The sequence below is a fragment of the Triplophysa rosa genome, linkage group LG12, assembly GCF_024868665.1.
Source record: "Triplophysa rosa linkage group LG12, Trosa_1v2, whole genome shotgun sequence".
NCBI classification, from domain to species: domain Eukaryota; kingdom Metazoa; phylum Chordata; class Actinopteri; order Cypriniformes; family Nemacheilidae; genus Triplophysa; species Triplophysa rosa.
This window is the reverse complement of record NC_079901.1, coordinates 21,519,174-21,534,777: the sequence shown is the minus strand read 5'-3', so window position 1 is coordinate 21,534,777 and position 15,604 is coordinate 21,519,174. Positions and strand designations below refer to the sequence as shown.

At 37.8% G+C, this 15,604-nt stretch overlaps 1 protein-coding gene across 1 annotated transcript in view; it reads left to right on the top strand.

Annotated features, from left to right (window-relative positions):
• sema3e (sema domain, immunoglobulin domain (Ig), short basic domain, secreted, (semaphorin) 3E) overlaps positions 1–9,593 on the top strand; it is a 41,697-nt gene extending 32,104 nt beyond the window's left edge. The window contains exons 11-17 of the mRNA XM_057348324.1: positions 1,312–1,534; positions 1,659–1,750; positions 1,827–1,868; positions 2,320–2,486; positions 4,308–4,375; positions 5,586–5,713; positions 8,069–9,593. Of these exons, the coding sequence (XP_057204307.1) occupies positions 1,312–1,534; positions 1,659–1,750; positions 1,827–1,868; positions 2,320–2,486; positions 4,308–4,375; positions 5,586–5,713; positions 8,069–8,518 (1,170 nt within the window). The 3' untranslated portion in view covers positions 8,519–9,593. The remainder of the gene's footprint in view (positions 1–1,311; positions 1,535–1,658; positions 1,751–1,826; positions 1,869–2,319; positions 2,487–4,307; positions 4,376–5,585; positions 5,714–8,068) is intronic.
• Positions 9,594–15,604: the final 6,011 nt, after the last annotated feature.

Genomic DNA, 15,604 nt, shown 5'->3' with positions numbered 1-15,604 from the left:
CATGCCTTTGTGCCCCGACACATCGTATCATTTGGCAGCCCACCTAGTCTGAATGTTGGGTCCCATTTTATCAGACACACAAATCTGATGAGTCTATTTTCAGCATGACTGTGCACATCGCTTTTTTGTTCTAGCGTGCGGCTTCGATCCTTAAACATTAATGTCTGAAATTGAGCATTTGTGCGGGTGTGCTGAAATCGAGGCTTTTAAATGGCGGCAGTCTGATTTGTTCTCATTATGTCTGATATGTGCTGATGAATGTCATTCTGTGGCAGAAGATAAAAGGGTTCGGTTGGTTTCCAATTGTTATAGTAGTAATTCACAGTTTTCTGCTGTGGTTTTGTGCCGAGTGTCGTGTTAAAAGATCAGGATTCTGCTGTTCACATCTCAAAATTCTGCCATTTTTTCGGTTCCGATGTGGTTATTCCTGGAAAAAGTGTCTTCAAAGTGTTTCGCTGGCAGATGACCTTTATGAGCCAATTTGGTGGCTTTAGTCCTGCACTGCTGGACTTCTGATTATCCTCTTGTTTTAAAAGGTTATAGCTGAGAGAAGCAGGGTAGCTTTTCTCAGATCACGAGAAACTAAATGAAAAACCTGAACGGTTTGCGTGACTTGCCAAACTGTTTTTAAAGGGATAGTTCACTCAAAAATGAAAATTCTGTCATAATTTACTCACCCTCAGGTTGTTCCAAACCTTGTTCCGATGAACACAGAGAAAGATATTTGGAAGAATGTTGGCAATTTTCAGTTCTGGGACATCATCCACGACCATAGTAGGAATAAAAATATTGTATTTTTTTGTTCTGTTGAACACAAAATGAGATGATATGAAGAATTTAGGAAAACAAACAGTTCTCGGGCACCTTCGACTACCATTTAATTTTTCCTACTATGGTAGTCAAAGATGTCCCGGAAATGAAAATTACGAACATTCTTCCAAATATCTTTCTCTGTGTTCATCAGAACAAAGTAATTTATACAGGTATATTTATATAGGTAAGTATAATTCCATATCTCTTGTGGATATGGTTCTGTATCTCAGATAATACATATTTATATTAGATTTATGGACTTGAAGGGATAGTTCATCCAAAAATGAAAATTCGGTCATCATTTACTCACCCTCAGGTTGTTTCAAACCTGTGTACATTTCTTTGTTCTGATGAACACAGAGGAAGATATTTCAAAGAATGTCAGTGACCAAAAAGATCTCGTCTCCCATTTACTGCCATAGTAGGGAAATAAATACTTGTATTATTCTTACTATTATTCATCTTTGTTTTCTCTCTCTCTTTTTCTGTGTGTCTCAGTGTGCCAGTAAGATAAACGGAGGTCAGTTCTCCAGTTCTAAGGAGTACCCGGACGAGGCTCTTCGGTTTGCCCGTTCACATCCACTCATGTTCCAGGCGGTACAGCCTGTTCACAGACGGCCCATTCTTCTGGACACGGAGGGAGGACGCAGACTCACACAGCTGGTGGTCGACAGGGTGGAAGCCGAAGATGGACACTACAATGTTCTCTTCATAGGGACCGGTACTTAATTTTAATGTCAGGAATTTAACACGCCGATAGATCTAGTATTCTGAATGGTGCTTTTGTCTTGCTACATTTTTGCACCAATGCCGAAGCTTAATCTCTTATAATTCTTTGTTCGCAGATAATTCACTTGTTTTAAAAGTTATCACAATCTACAACAAAGAAGCTAACACGGTTGAAGAAGTCCTTCTGGAGGAATTGCAGGTTTTCAAGGTATTTCGTTGTCCCATGGCTGTATTGTAGTTTAAAAAAACATTTTGCATGCTAAACACTTGTTTTCTCACTTAAGGTTCCTGTTCCTATCACCGAGATGATCATATCTACCAAAAGAGTAAGAATCTATCAATCATTCACATTTAATTGTTTTCTTTTCTCTTAATTAGAATCCCGGGGAAAAAACAACTGTGATCTACTATCGTGTGTTATGATTTCTCACCTCGAGGTGGCGATGTTGAGTAAATTTCCATTACAGTGGTCACCATTACAATCTTGCCACTTTTGTTTCACCTAATATAACCTTTTATAACAGAAATATACATCATACTTATTTACTAATGGTTACAAATAAACCATGATCCTGTGTGTTTGAACACAGCGTAAACTGCCGCACCTTTTATTCCTCGTTATTGCTTATGTATTAAAATATTCACAATGTTCAGCAAAAACACTTTAGTGAATGTTTTTCATGTGCTATTTTATTATACTAAAGTAGTAATTTGGTCACAATGGCATTCATCACATGTAACAAAGCGCTTGACAGCCGTGTGTTGGTATCACCATAGCAACAGCTGTACGTGGGCTCTGAGCTGGGTGTGACACAGATACACGTGCATCAGTGTGGGCTGTACGGTTCGGCCTGTGCCGACTGCTGTCTGGCCAGAGACCCCTACTGTGCCTGGGAAGGATTTACATGTTCACGGTACTACCCTGCAGGTCACTTTACCAAAAGGTACAGACACTTGCATTCACATATAAAGTGAAATACACATGGGCAATTCCATGCAAATGTCAACCTTAAGATTAAAAAATACTGATCGTCTGTATTTGGTGGTTTAAATACCCATGTGAAGGCTCTCTTAAAGATTTTAAAGCATTTGTGTGTTTTTAAAGCCTTTTCCATAGTCAGCTCGGTAAGGGAACGGTCCCATCCATAATGGAGTTGTCATATTCATAACTCCCCTTATTCCTCAAAATGGGCACTTGAAAATTAAAAATAGTAACTATTTTATGTTCTATAAAGAGTTATACCTCCTCTATTAGTTGGGTATTGTTGCTTCTGGTTTGCACATTTTAATTCACAAAAATCCTACAAAATATGTTGTCTCTCACAAACGTGCGTTATTATTTTGTCCGATTCATATAGCACATCAATTTTAAAATAGAAAACTTGTGCTAAGACTGATATTTGGACTCTATCATCAGGGGTTTAGTAAAGTATAAACACAAATGTCACATTGCTGGAATTGCCCATGTGCAGGAAAAAGTCAAGTCAGTTTTATTTGTTGTGTTTCCTGCTGTTTCCAGCATTAGATGTGATGGGTGCAATTCCCAAAATGCACATATTGATCAAATGTATACTTGGAATGCTCACTTTGGATAAAAGTGTCTGCAGCCAAATGCATAAATGTAATTTGAATGTCATTTGTGCAGCGCTCTTCACAGGTCCTGTTCATCCTAAATACATCTGTTTGTCTGAAATTGTTGAATCTTTGTAACGTGTTACAGCACGTCTCGTATTATTGCTTCTTTATTCTTTATTGTTTTTCTCACTCTTGGAAATCGATTTGGATAAAAGCATCTGCTAAATGTAAAAGTAAATGTTAAAGTCCTAAATCTGTGGCCTGTGTGGTTAAGCAAAAATATTTTAACATAAAAGAAAGTTACACATTAACTTTAGCAAACCACATTAAGGGCTTTAAGACATAAAAGGCTATTTTATTTTCCTTTTGACACAGTATATATGAGTATATATTTATATACTGTATACTGGTATATAAGTATACACAACACGCATGCAACGCTTTTCACAAATCTGTCTTTGACTAAAACTGCCTATACAGCCTTTATGGAGTCTGCATATTTTTTATCGTAATAAGAAAGCCTAGACATTTGAATAAGGTGATGTATTTTATCTTCATGAACTTTGCAAAATCAGATTTTGCATATGTTGATTTTGCACCCAGACTGCAATATTGTGTTCTATATTTATTTCTATATCAGTGCAGACAAATAAATTGTAAATGTTTTGAGTTTGTGCGTGTTTCCCGATGTTTCCATTAGGACGCTCAGTGAACTTGGAAAATGCTTGTTTGTGTAAGAGCCCTTTTGATGTTTCACTTAGCTGCGGGCTATAGCAATGCTTGTGTGTGCGTGTGTGTGCGTGCGTGTGTGTGTGTGTGTGTGTGTGTGTGTGTGTGTGTGTGCACTCGTACGTACGTACGAGTGTGTGTGTAAGTGGGAGTGCTTCACTAATCCCGACTCAAAGGCCTGTCGACAGTCTCAATGCGGTCATCAGTTTTAGCTTGTTAGCGATGGATGTGAACACCCCTCGCTCATGTTAATGCCCATCACATGCTCGCTCTTTATGCAAAACCATAAGTGACAGTCAGCTCCAAATACCTGTCAAAGTCATTACTCACAGAGTGAGAACAAAAAAACCCCAAAGATTTCTGTCACCTCTGTGATGTTTCACAAAGGCATTATGACATTTGGGGACGTTGGGGGTGTGTGTATGGATTATGTTAGAGTCTCATTTCGTCTGTCATTTTAGACGCTTCAGACGACAAGACGTTCGCCATGGCAACGCGATTCAGCAGTGCAATGGACTTCAGCTTAACGGTATGTGCTGGCCAGTGTTTGATCGATGGCAGATATTACGGCCTTAAGACGCTTTGAAGGGGAAAATGAGAAACTGGAAAAGTTGAAGATACGTCACAGTACAGTTAATGAGAGTCCCTGTCTCACTCTGTGTCCAGTGTTGGGTGTAACTAGTTACTAAGTAATTAGTTACTGTAATTTCATTACTTTTCCCTTGAAAAAGTAAAGTAAGGGATTACTCTAATTTTTGCTGTAATTTAATTACAGTTACTTCTGATGTAATTAAACTAAATACTGTGTGTAATATATGTGTGTGCAATAGTGGAATTGACATCAAAATTCAAAGTCTAACTTGAAAATCCATGATTTAATGCATAATTCTCACATTTGTAATACTTTGGTCAGTTAACAATACTACTTTATGTAGTTTTACATTATTTATTTGAATGAATTAAAAGAGCCGTTTCATGTCTATCCTTGAATCACTAAACTAATCAAGGTTGATATAGGATATAGTAATTAGTAATGAGTAATTAAATACTTTTTGGAGAGAGTAATTTGTACAGTAATCTAATTACACTATTGAATATGTAATAAGTAACTAGTAATCAATTACTTTTTCAGAGTAACTTGCCCGACACTGCTGTGTGTAGATGGCACTGGGACTTTATTGCGATAAACTGTGGTGTCGCAAAAGTGATAGGCCAGTTTTAACCAGACTTTTTTCTGGAAGTATCTTTCCCTGTTCCCATGAACAAAAACTAAATGCACAATCCCCTATCTTTGTGTTTAATGTCTTCTATGATGCACAAAGTGTTATCTAAATCATTTAAAATGACATCTAAAAAAGTATTAGTCTCACTGTAAGTACAATAGTTGATGTTTTCTCTACCAATAAGTATAGTTTTGCTGGGAATTTAGCAGCTAAATTATTATTTATTTTTAGAGTTGGTATGTTTCTTTGGGGAAAATAAATGTATTTTTTCTGTTATGTGATATACTGTAAAGGTCTAAGTGCTCTGAATACTGACAGTATCTTTTCATAAGACACTTGATTTGTTAGATTGTGTCTTGATACTTTCTCATTTTCACACTGTGTTTGCCAAGAACATAATTGAAAATGCAATATCGAAAGTTTGACTGTTCCACTTCTGAGTTGTTTTAGTGGTAACGATATTACAAACGTGTGTGTGTGCGTGTGCGTGTGCGTGTGCGTGTGTGTGTGTTACAGAAGAGCAAAGGATCTCAGAAAAGCTGGTGTATGGTGTGGAGAATAATAGTACCTTACTAGAATGCAGACCACGATCACTGCAGACGTCTGTCACATGGTACATTCAACGTGGATTGGATATGGAGGAGGTACAACACACACACACTTATCAACTGTATATAAGGGACATGTAGACATGGTTTCAGAAAGCATATTGTAAATATACAGCAAAAGAGGACATGAAAGGAACAATACGGCGTTTTTAGGAGGATCTATTGACGGAAGTGCAATATAATATACAAAACTATTTCTTCAGAGGTGTATAAAGACCTTACGTAATGAACCATTATGTTTGTAATACCTTAGAATAAGCTGTTTATATCTACATACAGAGCGGCCCTACATAACATTGAATTTGCCGCCATGTTTTGTACAGCAGCCCTAAACGGACAAACAACTCTAGAACGCGCGTTTTCTCTTCCTCTCCGCTGTGGTATCGTGGTGAAACAGATCGTGCTCTCCGGTGCGGAACGCATGTGACCCGCGGATTAACTGAAAGTTTATTCATCATTGAGTAAAAGAATAAAACGCACTCTCGCTTGCTCTCCAGTTTCAGCTCCAACGCGCTCTCGCTCTCTCTCTCTCAAGTATCTGGACGAGTACAATATTAAAGCGGTTCCAGATAAACAATGACGCTCAAAACTGCTCCGTCACACAGCTAATATTACAACAGCAACATATCTTGGTATGTTAGTATGTTACTCACATACTGATCCGAATCAAAGCACCTCGAGGATGATTTTAAGACGATCTTTCTCTCCAACGACTCTCTGCTGGAAAGTATCTCTGATACTTGTGAGTATCTCTGCTAAAAGCCTTAGTACCACGGGTCCTAACATGTCTCTGCTGTAAAGTCTTTATAATATTAACACAGGTCCTAGCTCCTGCCTGACTTTTATCCTTCTTTTTAAACTTAAAATCCACAAACCTTTTATTTTATGTAATACATAAGACATCGCTCTTTCTACAGTCTTTCTAATGCCCACATGATCTCTTCCCTGCGTCAACATGAGAACGACATCTTTTTGTACTGTGGTGGCCACCGTCGTGTTTGGACTGAGCGATTCGTGGCAAATCTATAATTCAACGCTAGTGGCCACTGTTAATTAAGAACTGCACCTTTAAAAGACCATTTTGAAATTATTTTCAGTTTTTCTAAACTTACTATTTATAGGTATGTGTTTAGGTAAAATGGTCATTTTTGTTTCATTCTGTGAACTACAAACAACATTTCTCCCAAATTTTAAATGAAATATTTGCTGAAAATAAAAACTGGAGAAACGGGTGAAAATAACAGAAACGATGCTGTGACTTTTTTCCGACCTCAAATACTGCAAAAAAAAAGCAAGTTGATAATTACCTTTAAGCAATACAACAGTAATATTTGTACAGTACATGTATTTACAAAATGTTATAAAAAATTATTTGATAACCTGGATTTTATCACAGTTTTCATGTGTCTTGTTATGCTGTCAGTTTTTCACATTGCTGTTGGATGACTTCGTCACTCCTGAGGTTTGATTTTGTTGAAATTCAACAGACACTAGAATGGCCACAACACATCTAGAAATGCTGATGCTAAAATGTAAATTTGAAATGGTCTCTTAATTTTTTGTAAAATGTTTAACACAAATCCTGCACCTAAAGGAATTTTTTATCTGTTTTAGTTTCTTTTATTAAATATTTTATTAAAAATTAATATTGTAAATAATATTTGTTAATAATAATAAAAAATTATTAAACACAGAATTATTTTTTTTCGAGTTTCAGAAAATTTCTTGGTAGAGCCCAGACACATACACAAATTCTAAAAGCAATAACAAAGATTTTACTTTTAAGATGCACACTGGATATTTTCCAATGTGGGGAGGGTTATATGTAACGTGTCATTGCGTTACATGTATGCGTGTCCGTCTCGCTAATGCCTTCGCGTTGCGTGCATTCGCGTTAATAACGTCCGTCTGTCCGGCCCAAACGTCCATTCCGGCCCACCGGGAAAAGTTCCGATACTCCAGATGGCCGGTCCGCCCCTGGTCACGGCTGTAGGCCGTCGGTGGGAAGGCCGTTTTGGACTTTGGCAGAATGTCCTACTGGTCAGTCCGCCCCGCTCAGAATCACGGTACATCAGGTGTGAATAAATTCACATTTACTATATTAGTGCTTATACTTAATCACTTATTCTTAAGATTAACATTTGAACAAACTCTTAAACCTGTGTATTATATTTTGGCGTATAATTGATCCCAATTTATTTGCGATAAATCAAATTGTGAATGATACCTCAAATTGTACGTCTTTTGCGATAACATTTCTGATTTAGTAACCACCTGGCGACCACACACGTTTTGCACAGGCATACAGTACATGTAACGTCAAAATCAGATCTGATATTGTACACTGGTGTGCATAAATAATCGTTTGCTTTGCTCTTTTCTTTCTTTCAGGTGAAAAGTGATGAACGTTTAATTCAGACGCCCCATGGCCTGTTGCTTCTTAGAGTCTCTAAAGGAGACGCAGGCGTCTACGTGTGTCAATCCACAGAGCACGGCTTTGTACAGACGGTGGTACACGTCACTTTAGAGGTGCTGGATGAGGACAAGGTGGAAGGTATTTTGCATAAAGGAGAGACCGAGGAAGGTGATTCCCAGCACAGAACTTCACCCTGCCCCTTTCCCCTCCTGCCCTCCACCTCTTCTAAACTCTGGTATAAAGATGTCATGCAGCTCATCGGCTACAGCAACTTCCAACGTGTGGAGCAATATTGTGAGAAGGTATGGTGTGTGTCGGACAGGAAGAGGAAGAAACTTAAGGGAACGGCACCCAAATGGCGATACGCACCAGGGGCGGAGCAGCGGGGGCGAGCGAGATCCCCCCGACACACGCGGGGACAATAAAAATCGTTGGACGAGAAAAAAGAAACCCTTTAGTGATGCTATACAGACACAATGTTTATTGATATTATGAAAAAATAAATGACTAATGAAGTCATTATTACATTACAGTCTTATTATTGCATCGTGAGAAATATTTAAGTGTGCGAAAAATGCGGTCACGCAAAAACTGCGCAAGGAACATATTTGACCGGAAGTGAATATAGCATGAAGTCCAACGTGATGTTATCGTAATAGTTTTTTATTTCAAATGTTGTACACCAAAAACAAGTTTTGACAAATACGTTTGAGCTGTTCTATTGTACATGAGGTGGCCGCCATTTTGGGGTCATGTATTTACAGATTTAACAAATTTACCTCAAACTGCAATATTTAAAAGTTTAGAGAACATCTGTCTATCACAATCACATAGCCTTAAGTTTCCTTTAATGGAAAATATGTATAGATTGAATATTTGTTTGGTTGGTCTTGCGGAATATTAAAGTGACAGAAACTGATATAAAAGTTGCTTACGCAAGCGCTACCTGCCCGGCTGGGCTTTTAAAACACAAGGAATTGAAAGAGGACCCTCTCCGGGATCTGACAAATGAAATTTCCGCATGGACTCTACGAACAATGACAAATGGCTGAGACCGGCTGTCCTTTTGTCAACGATGTGAGATTTCCTATGAAGATTTCACAGAATGTCTTTTCTTCTGTCGACAGTCTGAATTCAAGCGTTCCAAACAACCAAGACAAGCATGAGTCACTGTTTCTTAGCTTCAAAAGCCCTTCGCAATGAGAGGCAACCTTGCGCACATACCGATTGTCTGTATTTTCATTATTTGATATAAATTATTCTAGTTGGTGTTTTAAGATTTGTTAGTGTTTGTAGTGGTCTTAGAAACTCTTTGTTTCGTCTGGACACATATTACTGCATTTTAATTGTATCTATAGGTTATTTATCAAAATGTTACATTTCTAGTGATTAGACCGTCATTAAAGAAAAACAAATTCTGTTGTAGTAATATTTTGTGACATGCAAAAATTATAGTTGCTGTGATATGATGTTAAAAATGTTAATAAACAACAACAATTCCCAGTCTACATCTTCTGCATGACAAGTATACCTGCACATGACATTTTGACACAAGAAAACATTGAAAAACTGAAAATTTGGACCTGGAAAATATGCACGGAATTTAGGATTTAAATAATCTGAAACAAGAAACATGGCATAAAATAAATAATATTTAGGAATTTTAGGCTTGACCACATGCTTTCATTTAAACAGAAGGTGGACATTTCAAATAGCAAGAATATCTGAAACGTGTTCATTTTTAAATTCAACTTTCCACTCAAATTGTTATTCTGAAAATATAAAAATAGCATGTTTGATTTTCTCCATTAGTCTCAAGGTTTCAACCCCGTCTCTATGTCTTGGTCAAACTCTGATTCTGAGCTAAAGGTGAGCTTGGAGTGTGTAGCCTATTGTTCTTGACATGATAGATTGATGCAGTTTCTATTCATGAAGGTCTATAATGTGCAGTATTAATATTCAGAGACCTTGCCGTCTGTCTTCGGCCTTGTCTCTTTCACAGCGTGGGTTTTCCTCTTCTTCTCTCGGCTTACTGCAGACAGGCTTCTTAATTAGCAATATGAACGGCTGTCTGTAGTGGAAATAATGTGTTTCATTTATGAGTGACAGAATCAGCAGAGCGAATCGATGATAAATCCTCACTATAAACATAGAGCAGACTGTGCCGACGACTCGGTTAGAATTCAGATTACTTCTTCACTACTTTATTTCACTCACTCACAGTTTTACTCAAAACCCCTGGCTAATGGTAAAATATTTTTTTACATGATAGAATTGGAGTTGATCTGTCATATAATGCAAAATTTCTTGCTAAGCATTTTTGTCTTGTTTTCTAAGAAAAATATCTTAAAATACTTAAATTAAGATGCATTTACTTGACAAGGAAAGTGATCTAAGATATTGTGTCTTGTTTTGTAAAAGAAAATATAAGAATTATTAAGTTTATATTTAAAACAACCAAAAATAAATCTGCGAATGGGATAAGAAAAATAATCATGAATTTAGCTTGACCTTTTTCTTAAGTATCTAGTTTATTGGACAAATAGACAAAAATGCAAGTAAGAAATCATTTTGCGGTGTAAACCAGACTATGAAGAATATACCTTAATTTTCCAGGGGTTTTTTTGTATTTAATTTTCAGGGTACAAAATGAGGACAGCTTACAATACTATAAAACTGTCTTTTTCACAATGTTCCTAATATTTTGTCCATTTTTGACAGCAGGATTATTTAGCTCCTTTGTTTTTCTTATTGTACGGTGGGTTATTATATCCCTCACCACCTCTTGTCTACTTCTCAAAGAAAGCAAAACCCATTTAGGTTTGCACATTTTTTGATTCCTGCATGGACTTTTCACCGAGATAGAAGTTTTGCAACAATCACAGATCTTTAACTCAGTAGACTGGTTGTCATTTGATTCACTCAGATTAAAAGTCTTTAACCATTGCTGAAAGTTATATATGACTCATTTACTGAAATGTTTAAAAGTTGTTTTTCTGTTCTCAAGCAGTCATGCTATTGGTGTCCAATATAGCCTCCAGAAAGAAGCTGGCTGCACACGCATACGCAGGTTTCATTCAGAGCAGGTTATATTGAACTCCTTCCTCTCATGTGAAGAACACCTCTCCTGTCTACTCACTTCGCCCACCGACTGCTTTTTATAAAGATTTCCAGAAAAAAGTGTGTGAGCGGTGTGAAAGGCTTCTGTTGACAGTGCAACAGCGTTTGATGGTGTCTTATCTCTTCTTGAACGCACACACAGAAACCCTTTTATTTTAACATGTGACTCTTCACTCTTTATCTGTCATGATGGGGATGAAACGAGAGTTCATTTCGAGCGTAGCGTCAGTTCTGGCAGGTCACGTGAGTCAAGCTTGCATCAGCCAATCACACGAGGCGCAGCTAATCAACGTTAACCAATAGTCAAACAACACATTCTAGACTGCGTTTTATTTAAGTTGCCTTTCTTTGCTCCTTATCAGCTGCTCAATTGTGCCGCACTCAAAACCCACCTCCATCCACATCTCCTCCATATCTGCCTGTATCTGTCGGATGACTTTAATTTAGTCCTGTTACGCATCATGAACTGTCCTGTTCCCCAGGGCCAGGTGAGGGGACATGTATTGCTGCACTCCCGCTAGGCGGAGAGTTTGCCCAGAACATTATCTTTCCGCCAACTTTAAATATTCCTACTCTTTAAATATTTAACAACACTGGTCCTGACAGAAATGATCAATGTTGATATTATGTAACCTTAAAATATGTTACCAAACATACCTGATTCACTGTCATTTTATGGAAAAATTATGTAGTTCTCTTTTTAACGAAAATGAAATGTTGTGTTCAGTCACCGCTTCACACGTGAGGGCCGATGCCCTTTTGGCATCAACGATGTCAACACAGCACCAAAATCCAATTACTCTCACCTGGTGAATTACTGTACAGCTTAAACACTATATGTGAGCACCAGTAATTATTTGTAATCTTTGTTGACGTCCTCTTCGGGGTTTATCGGCTCTCTCAGACGCACTAAATCATTTGAAAGGGTCACACGTGACGCTCGGGCGCTGATATCAGCGCTGTTCCTTATCAAAGTTCATCAGCTCACGAATAAACACTTGGCTCTGACTTCAGAATGACGCCAGAAGAGGCTGAGCAAACACAGCCTGACGCCTGCAGCTCATTTCACCAGCATCCATTCATCCATTAAGAAGCCGTCAAATATTCAGTTCTGGATAAACCCCACATCAGTTTCTCATAAGCCTGAGAGAATCTCACAGCAAGAGCTGAGAAATGAGAAAATGCCAGTGTAAATGAGGACATTGGCCACGTTTGTGCATCTGCAATGCTTGCATTTTAGTACAACATTAGTGACAGTTTTAAAGCGTGGGTATGTTTATTATTCAGACCGTCATAAAACGATTTGTTTTTTATGTTTTAATATCATTGCTTTTTTATCTTTATGATGATGATGATGGGTAAAATGTCATTCCTGAAAAGTTTTGAAGAGACACCTACTGTATCACAACATTGCATTAAGGTTGGTTATTTCCATGTCATAGTGTAAAGCTTATCTGAGCTCATTATGCAGTCTGGTTTTCTGTTTTACAGGAATAAATGGCTCTTGCATTCTTTCAGAACAGAGGTCACACAGGACACCGAGCTGAAGAGAAGAGTATATTACATCACACACAAACATGTAAACACACCACAAAGCTTTACGCATGCTGCATGAAGCACGGCTGTGTTGTACGACTGCGAGGGAGTCGGAGGCATTACCCACAATTCATCAGTCTCTGTGACGCATCACCAACTGCAACTCAGCGTGAACACAGACGCTAATTCAGTAATTCAGCAATGCAGAGATATGAGAGAGAGAGAATCATTGCACACTGTTTTACTTGTATTCCGTTCTCATGTTTCTGCCTAAAAAGTGCATTTTATATATATTTTAATTGTTTATCAGTCAATTTGTTTACATAAATTTTATTTTATATTTCATTCTATATTTTATCTTAATACCTTATCTCCTCCATTGACTTTCCATAGTAGGAATACAAATTACTATGGAAAGTGAATGGGGGCGAATTTTGAAGTGAACTACTCCTTTAATGATGCAAATCAGGTACTAAAACTCTAAACAGAAATGGCAAAAGACTGCCAATACAGCGGAGAGATGCTATTTTTGTTAGATGGCTCCCTAATAAAGTGTGAATTTGATTGTGAATTGTAGATATCAAGTAAGAAGGTAGTTGACTGCATCTGAGGACAGAAGAAGTGTCTTTAATTGAATTCTGGAAGAGAAATTAGCCGTAGATAAAGAACAGAGCAATGGCTTAACATTCTGGTGTTTTAACATCTATGCGATTGCAATTTAAGGTAGGTCAATGAAAACCTCTGGTAGGAGTTGGCTCATGAAATAATTCAAGCCTGACGGAAATGCTGCACCTTATTTTCTTGAAGTTGTGAAGCGTGAAACGGCCGGAATGTAATGCGAGTTGGTCATGCCGTGGTTTCGCTAAATCAAATGGGAACTGTGTGACCTTCAGATGAGGATGAGAGACTAAACTAAACCAGAGGAGATCGGTTTGTCAAGGTTTTTTTGACCCTAGAATTAAACCTGGATCAAGATGGCATGGCGGGACGAGATTAATGGTTGAGCAGAGATGTGTGATGTCAGCACAGTATTGAAAATGAAGCCTTCGAGATTTTTGAATATAGATAAAAATACTAATCTGAGGAAAAGGACAGACGCCTTTGACCTTGGATATCACAAATCATGCAGAGGAAATCTTCGATATTATACACTTTTCGGCTGCAGACTGTGGTTAGTTTCAGACATTTGAGGAGATCTGATTCTCTGAGTCTCTTTTTCTCAGGATAAATGCTGCTAAATATTAGATCTCTCTCTAATAAATCACTTTTTGTTAAGGATATGATAACAGATCATAAAATAGACATGCTCTGTTTGACAGAAACATGTCTAAAACCAGATGATTATATTACTTAAAATGAATCTGTCCCGCCAGGTTATTATTATAAACATGAACCTCGTCTAAAGGCAGAGGGGGAGGTGTCGCAGCACTTTACAATAACTCTCTTTGCATTTCCCAGAACATTGGAACATCAGGTTCCTCTTCAATTGTACTGACAGGTACGCCCACCTTACTTGCGTATACATTTGGGCGGTCTTAGTCAAATCATACCACGAACTGACGTAGATTTGTGGGGGTGTGGTTACACGAGGCGTTTCAGGCAGGTCTGGGTGAGCATTCGCTTTTAGATAGAATGCATCTTTTGTTCCGACACTATAATTTTTGCAATTGTATGGTCTAATACATGCATGGGCAACTTATAACACACCAAAGACCCCCCTTTAAAGAGATCTCATTTGTGAATTTTCTTATGGAATGTGCCTTGCGTATCTGACCCCTGTTCTGTAGCACGTTGTACAATAGGAAGAGCTTAACCAAACCCCTGTGAGAGTGAAATGTTGTTTAATCTGCGATTAATCGGCCTTAGTGTGGATATTCATGTCTTCAGTTCCGCTCTGTAATCTACTCACGCATTACATAACAACCTTTGTACTGTGAAAAACAACATCTGTTTCCATAGAAGCAAACACACGCACACATATTACAGGAAATATTTTTAAATCAATAGCATTGAATGTTGGTGACAGACGATTTGCATGACTTGTGCACTTTATTCGACATCACAACAAAACATCATAAATCCCGATTAGAGCTGAATTTGGATTTTCTCACAAAGACATTGTACATTCACGGCATCTATTGGAAAGCCAACCGCCGGGCATCTTAAATGCCAAAGGCTTAATCCTGCAGTGCTGGATAGAAGTGATGAAAAGCGTTTGGACGCAATACGTGTGGCCTGAGGAAAATGAGTTTGCCCATCGACAGAGAAAGTGTCCCATTACTTCTGACACGAGAGTCTGTGTTTGTGTCTAGGGATCTATGGTTCAGTGCGGCCTTTGAAATGAAGACTGTAGCTCTTAAAAGTCGGGAGATTAAATAATTTGTTTTGTGTTCAACCCCTTCGCTTTCAGACGATCCACCACTGGAAAAAACGTAAACCACTTTCAAGTTCTTTTAAATGGGAAAAACACTAACAGTACATTTAATTAAGATGTTGTTCTTTATAAATCCTGAATGTGTTTTATAGGTGCTGTGTGTCATTTTTTGGAGGATCTATTGACAGAAATGCAATATAATATACATAACTATGTCTTCAGAGGTGTATAAAGACCTCACATAATGAAGCATCATGTTTTTATTACATCAGAATGAGCTATAACGGACAAACTGCTCTACAGAGAGCGTTTCGTAAATACGTTATCTACTTCAGCAAACGAGCAAAAACGTGGCATCATCTTGTTCTGTGTCAGCCACTGAATAGCATTTATTTATGTAGCTGTCAATATTAAAAATGGACTATTTTTGTATAGTTAATTAGAGTTAAACATAAAAAATACAAAATAAACCTATTTATCA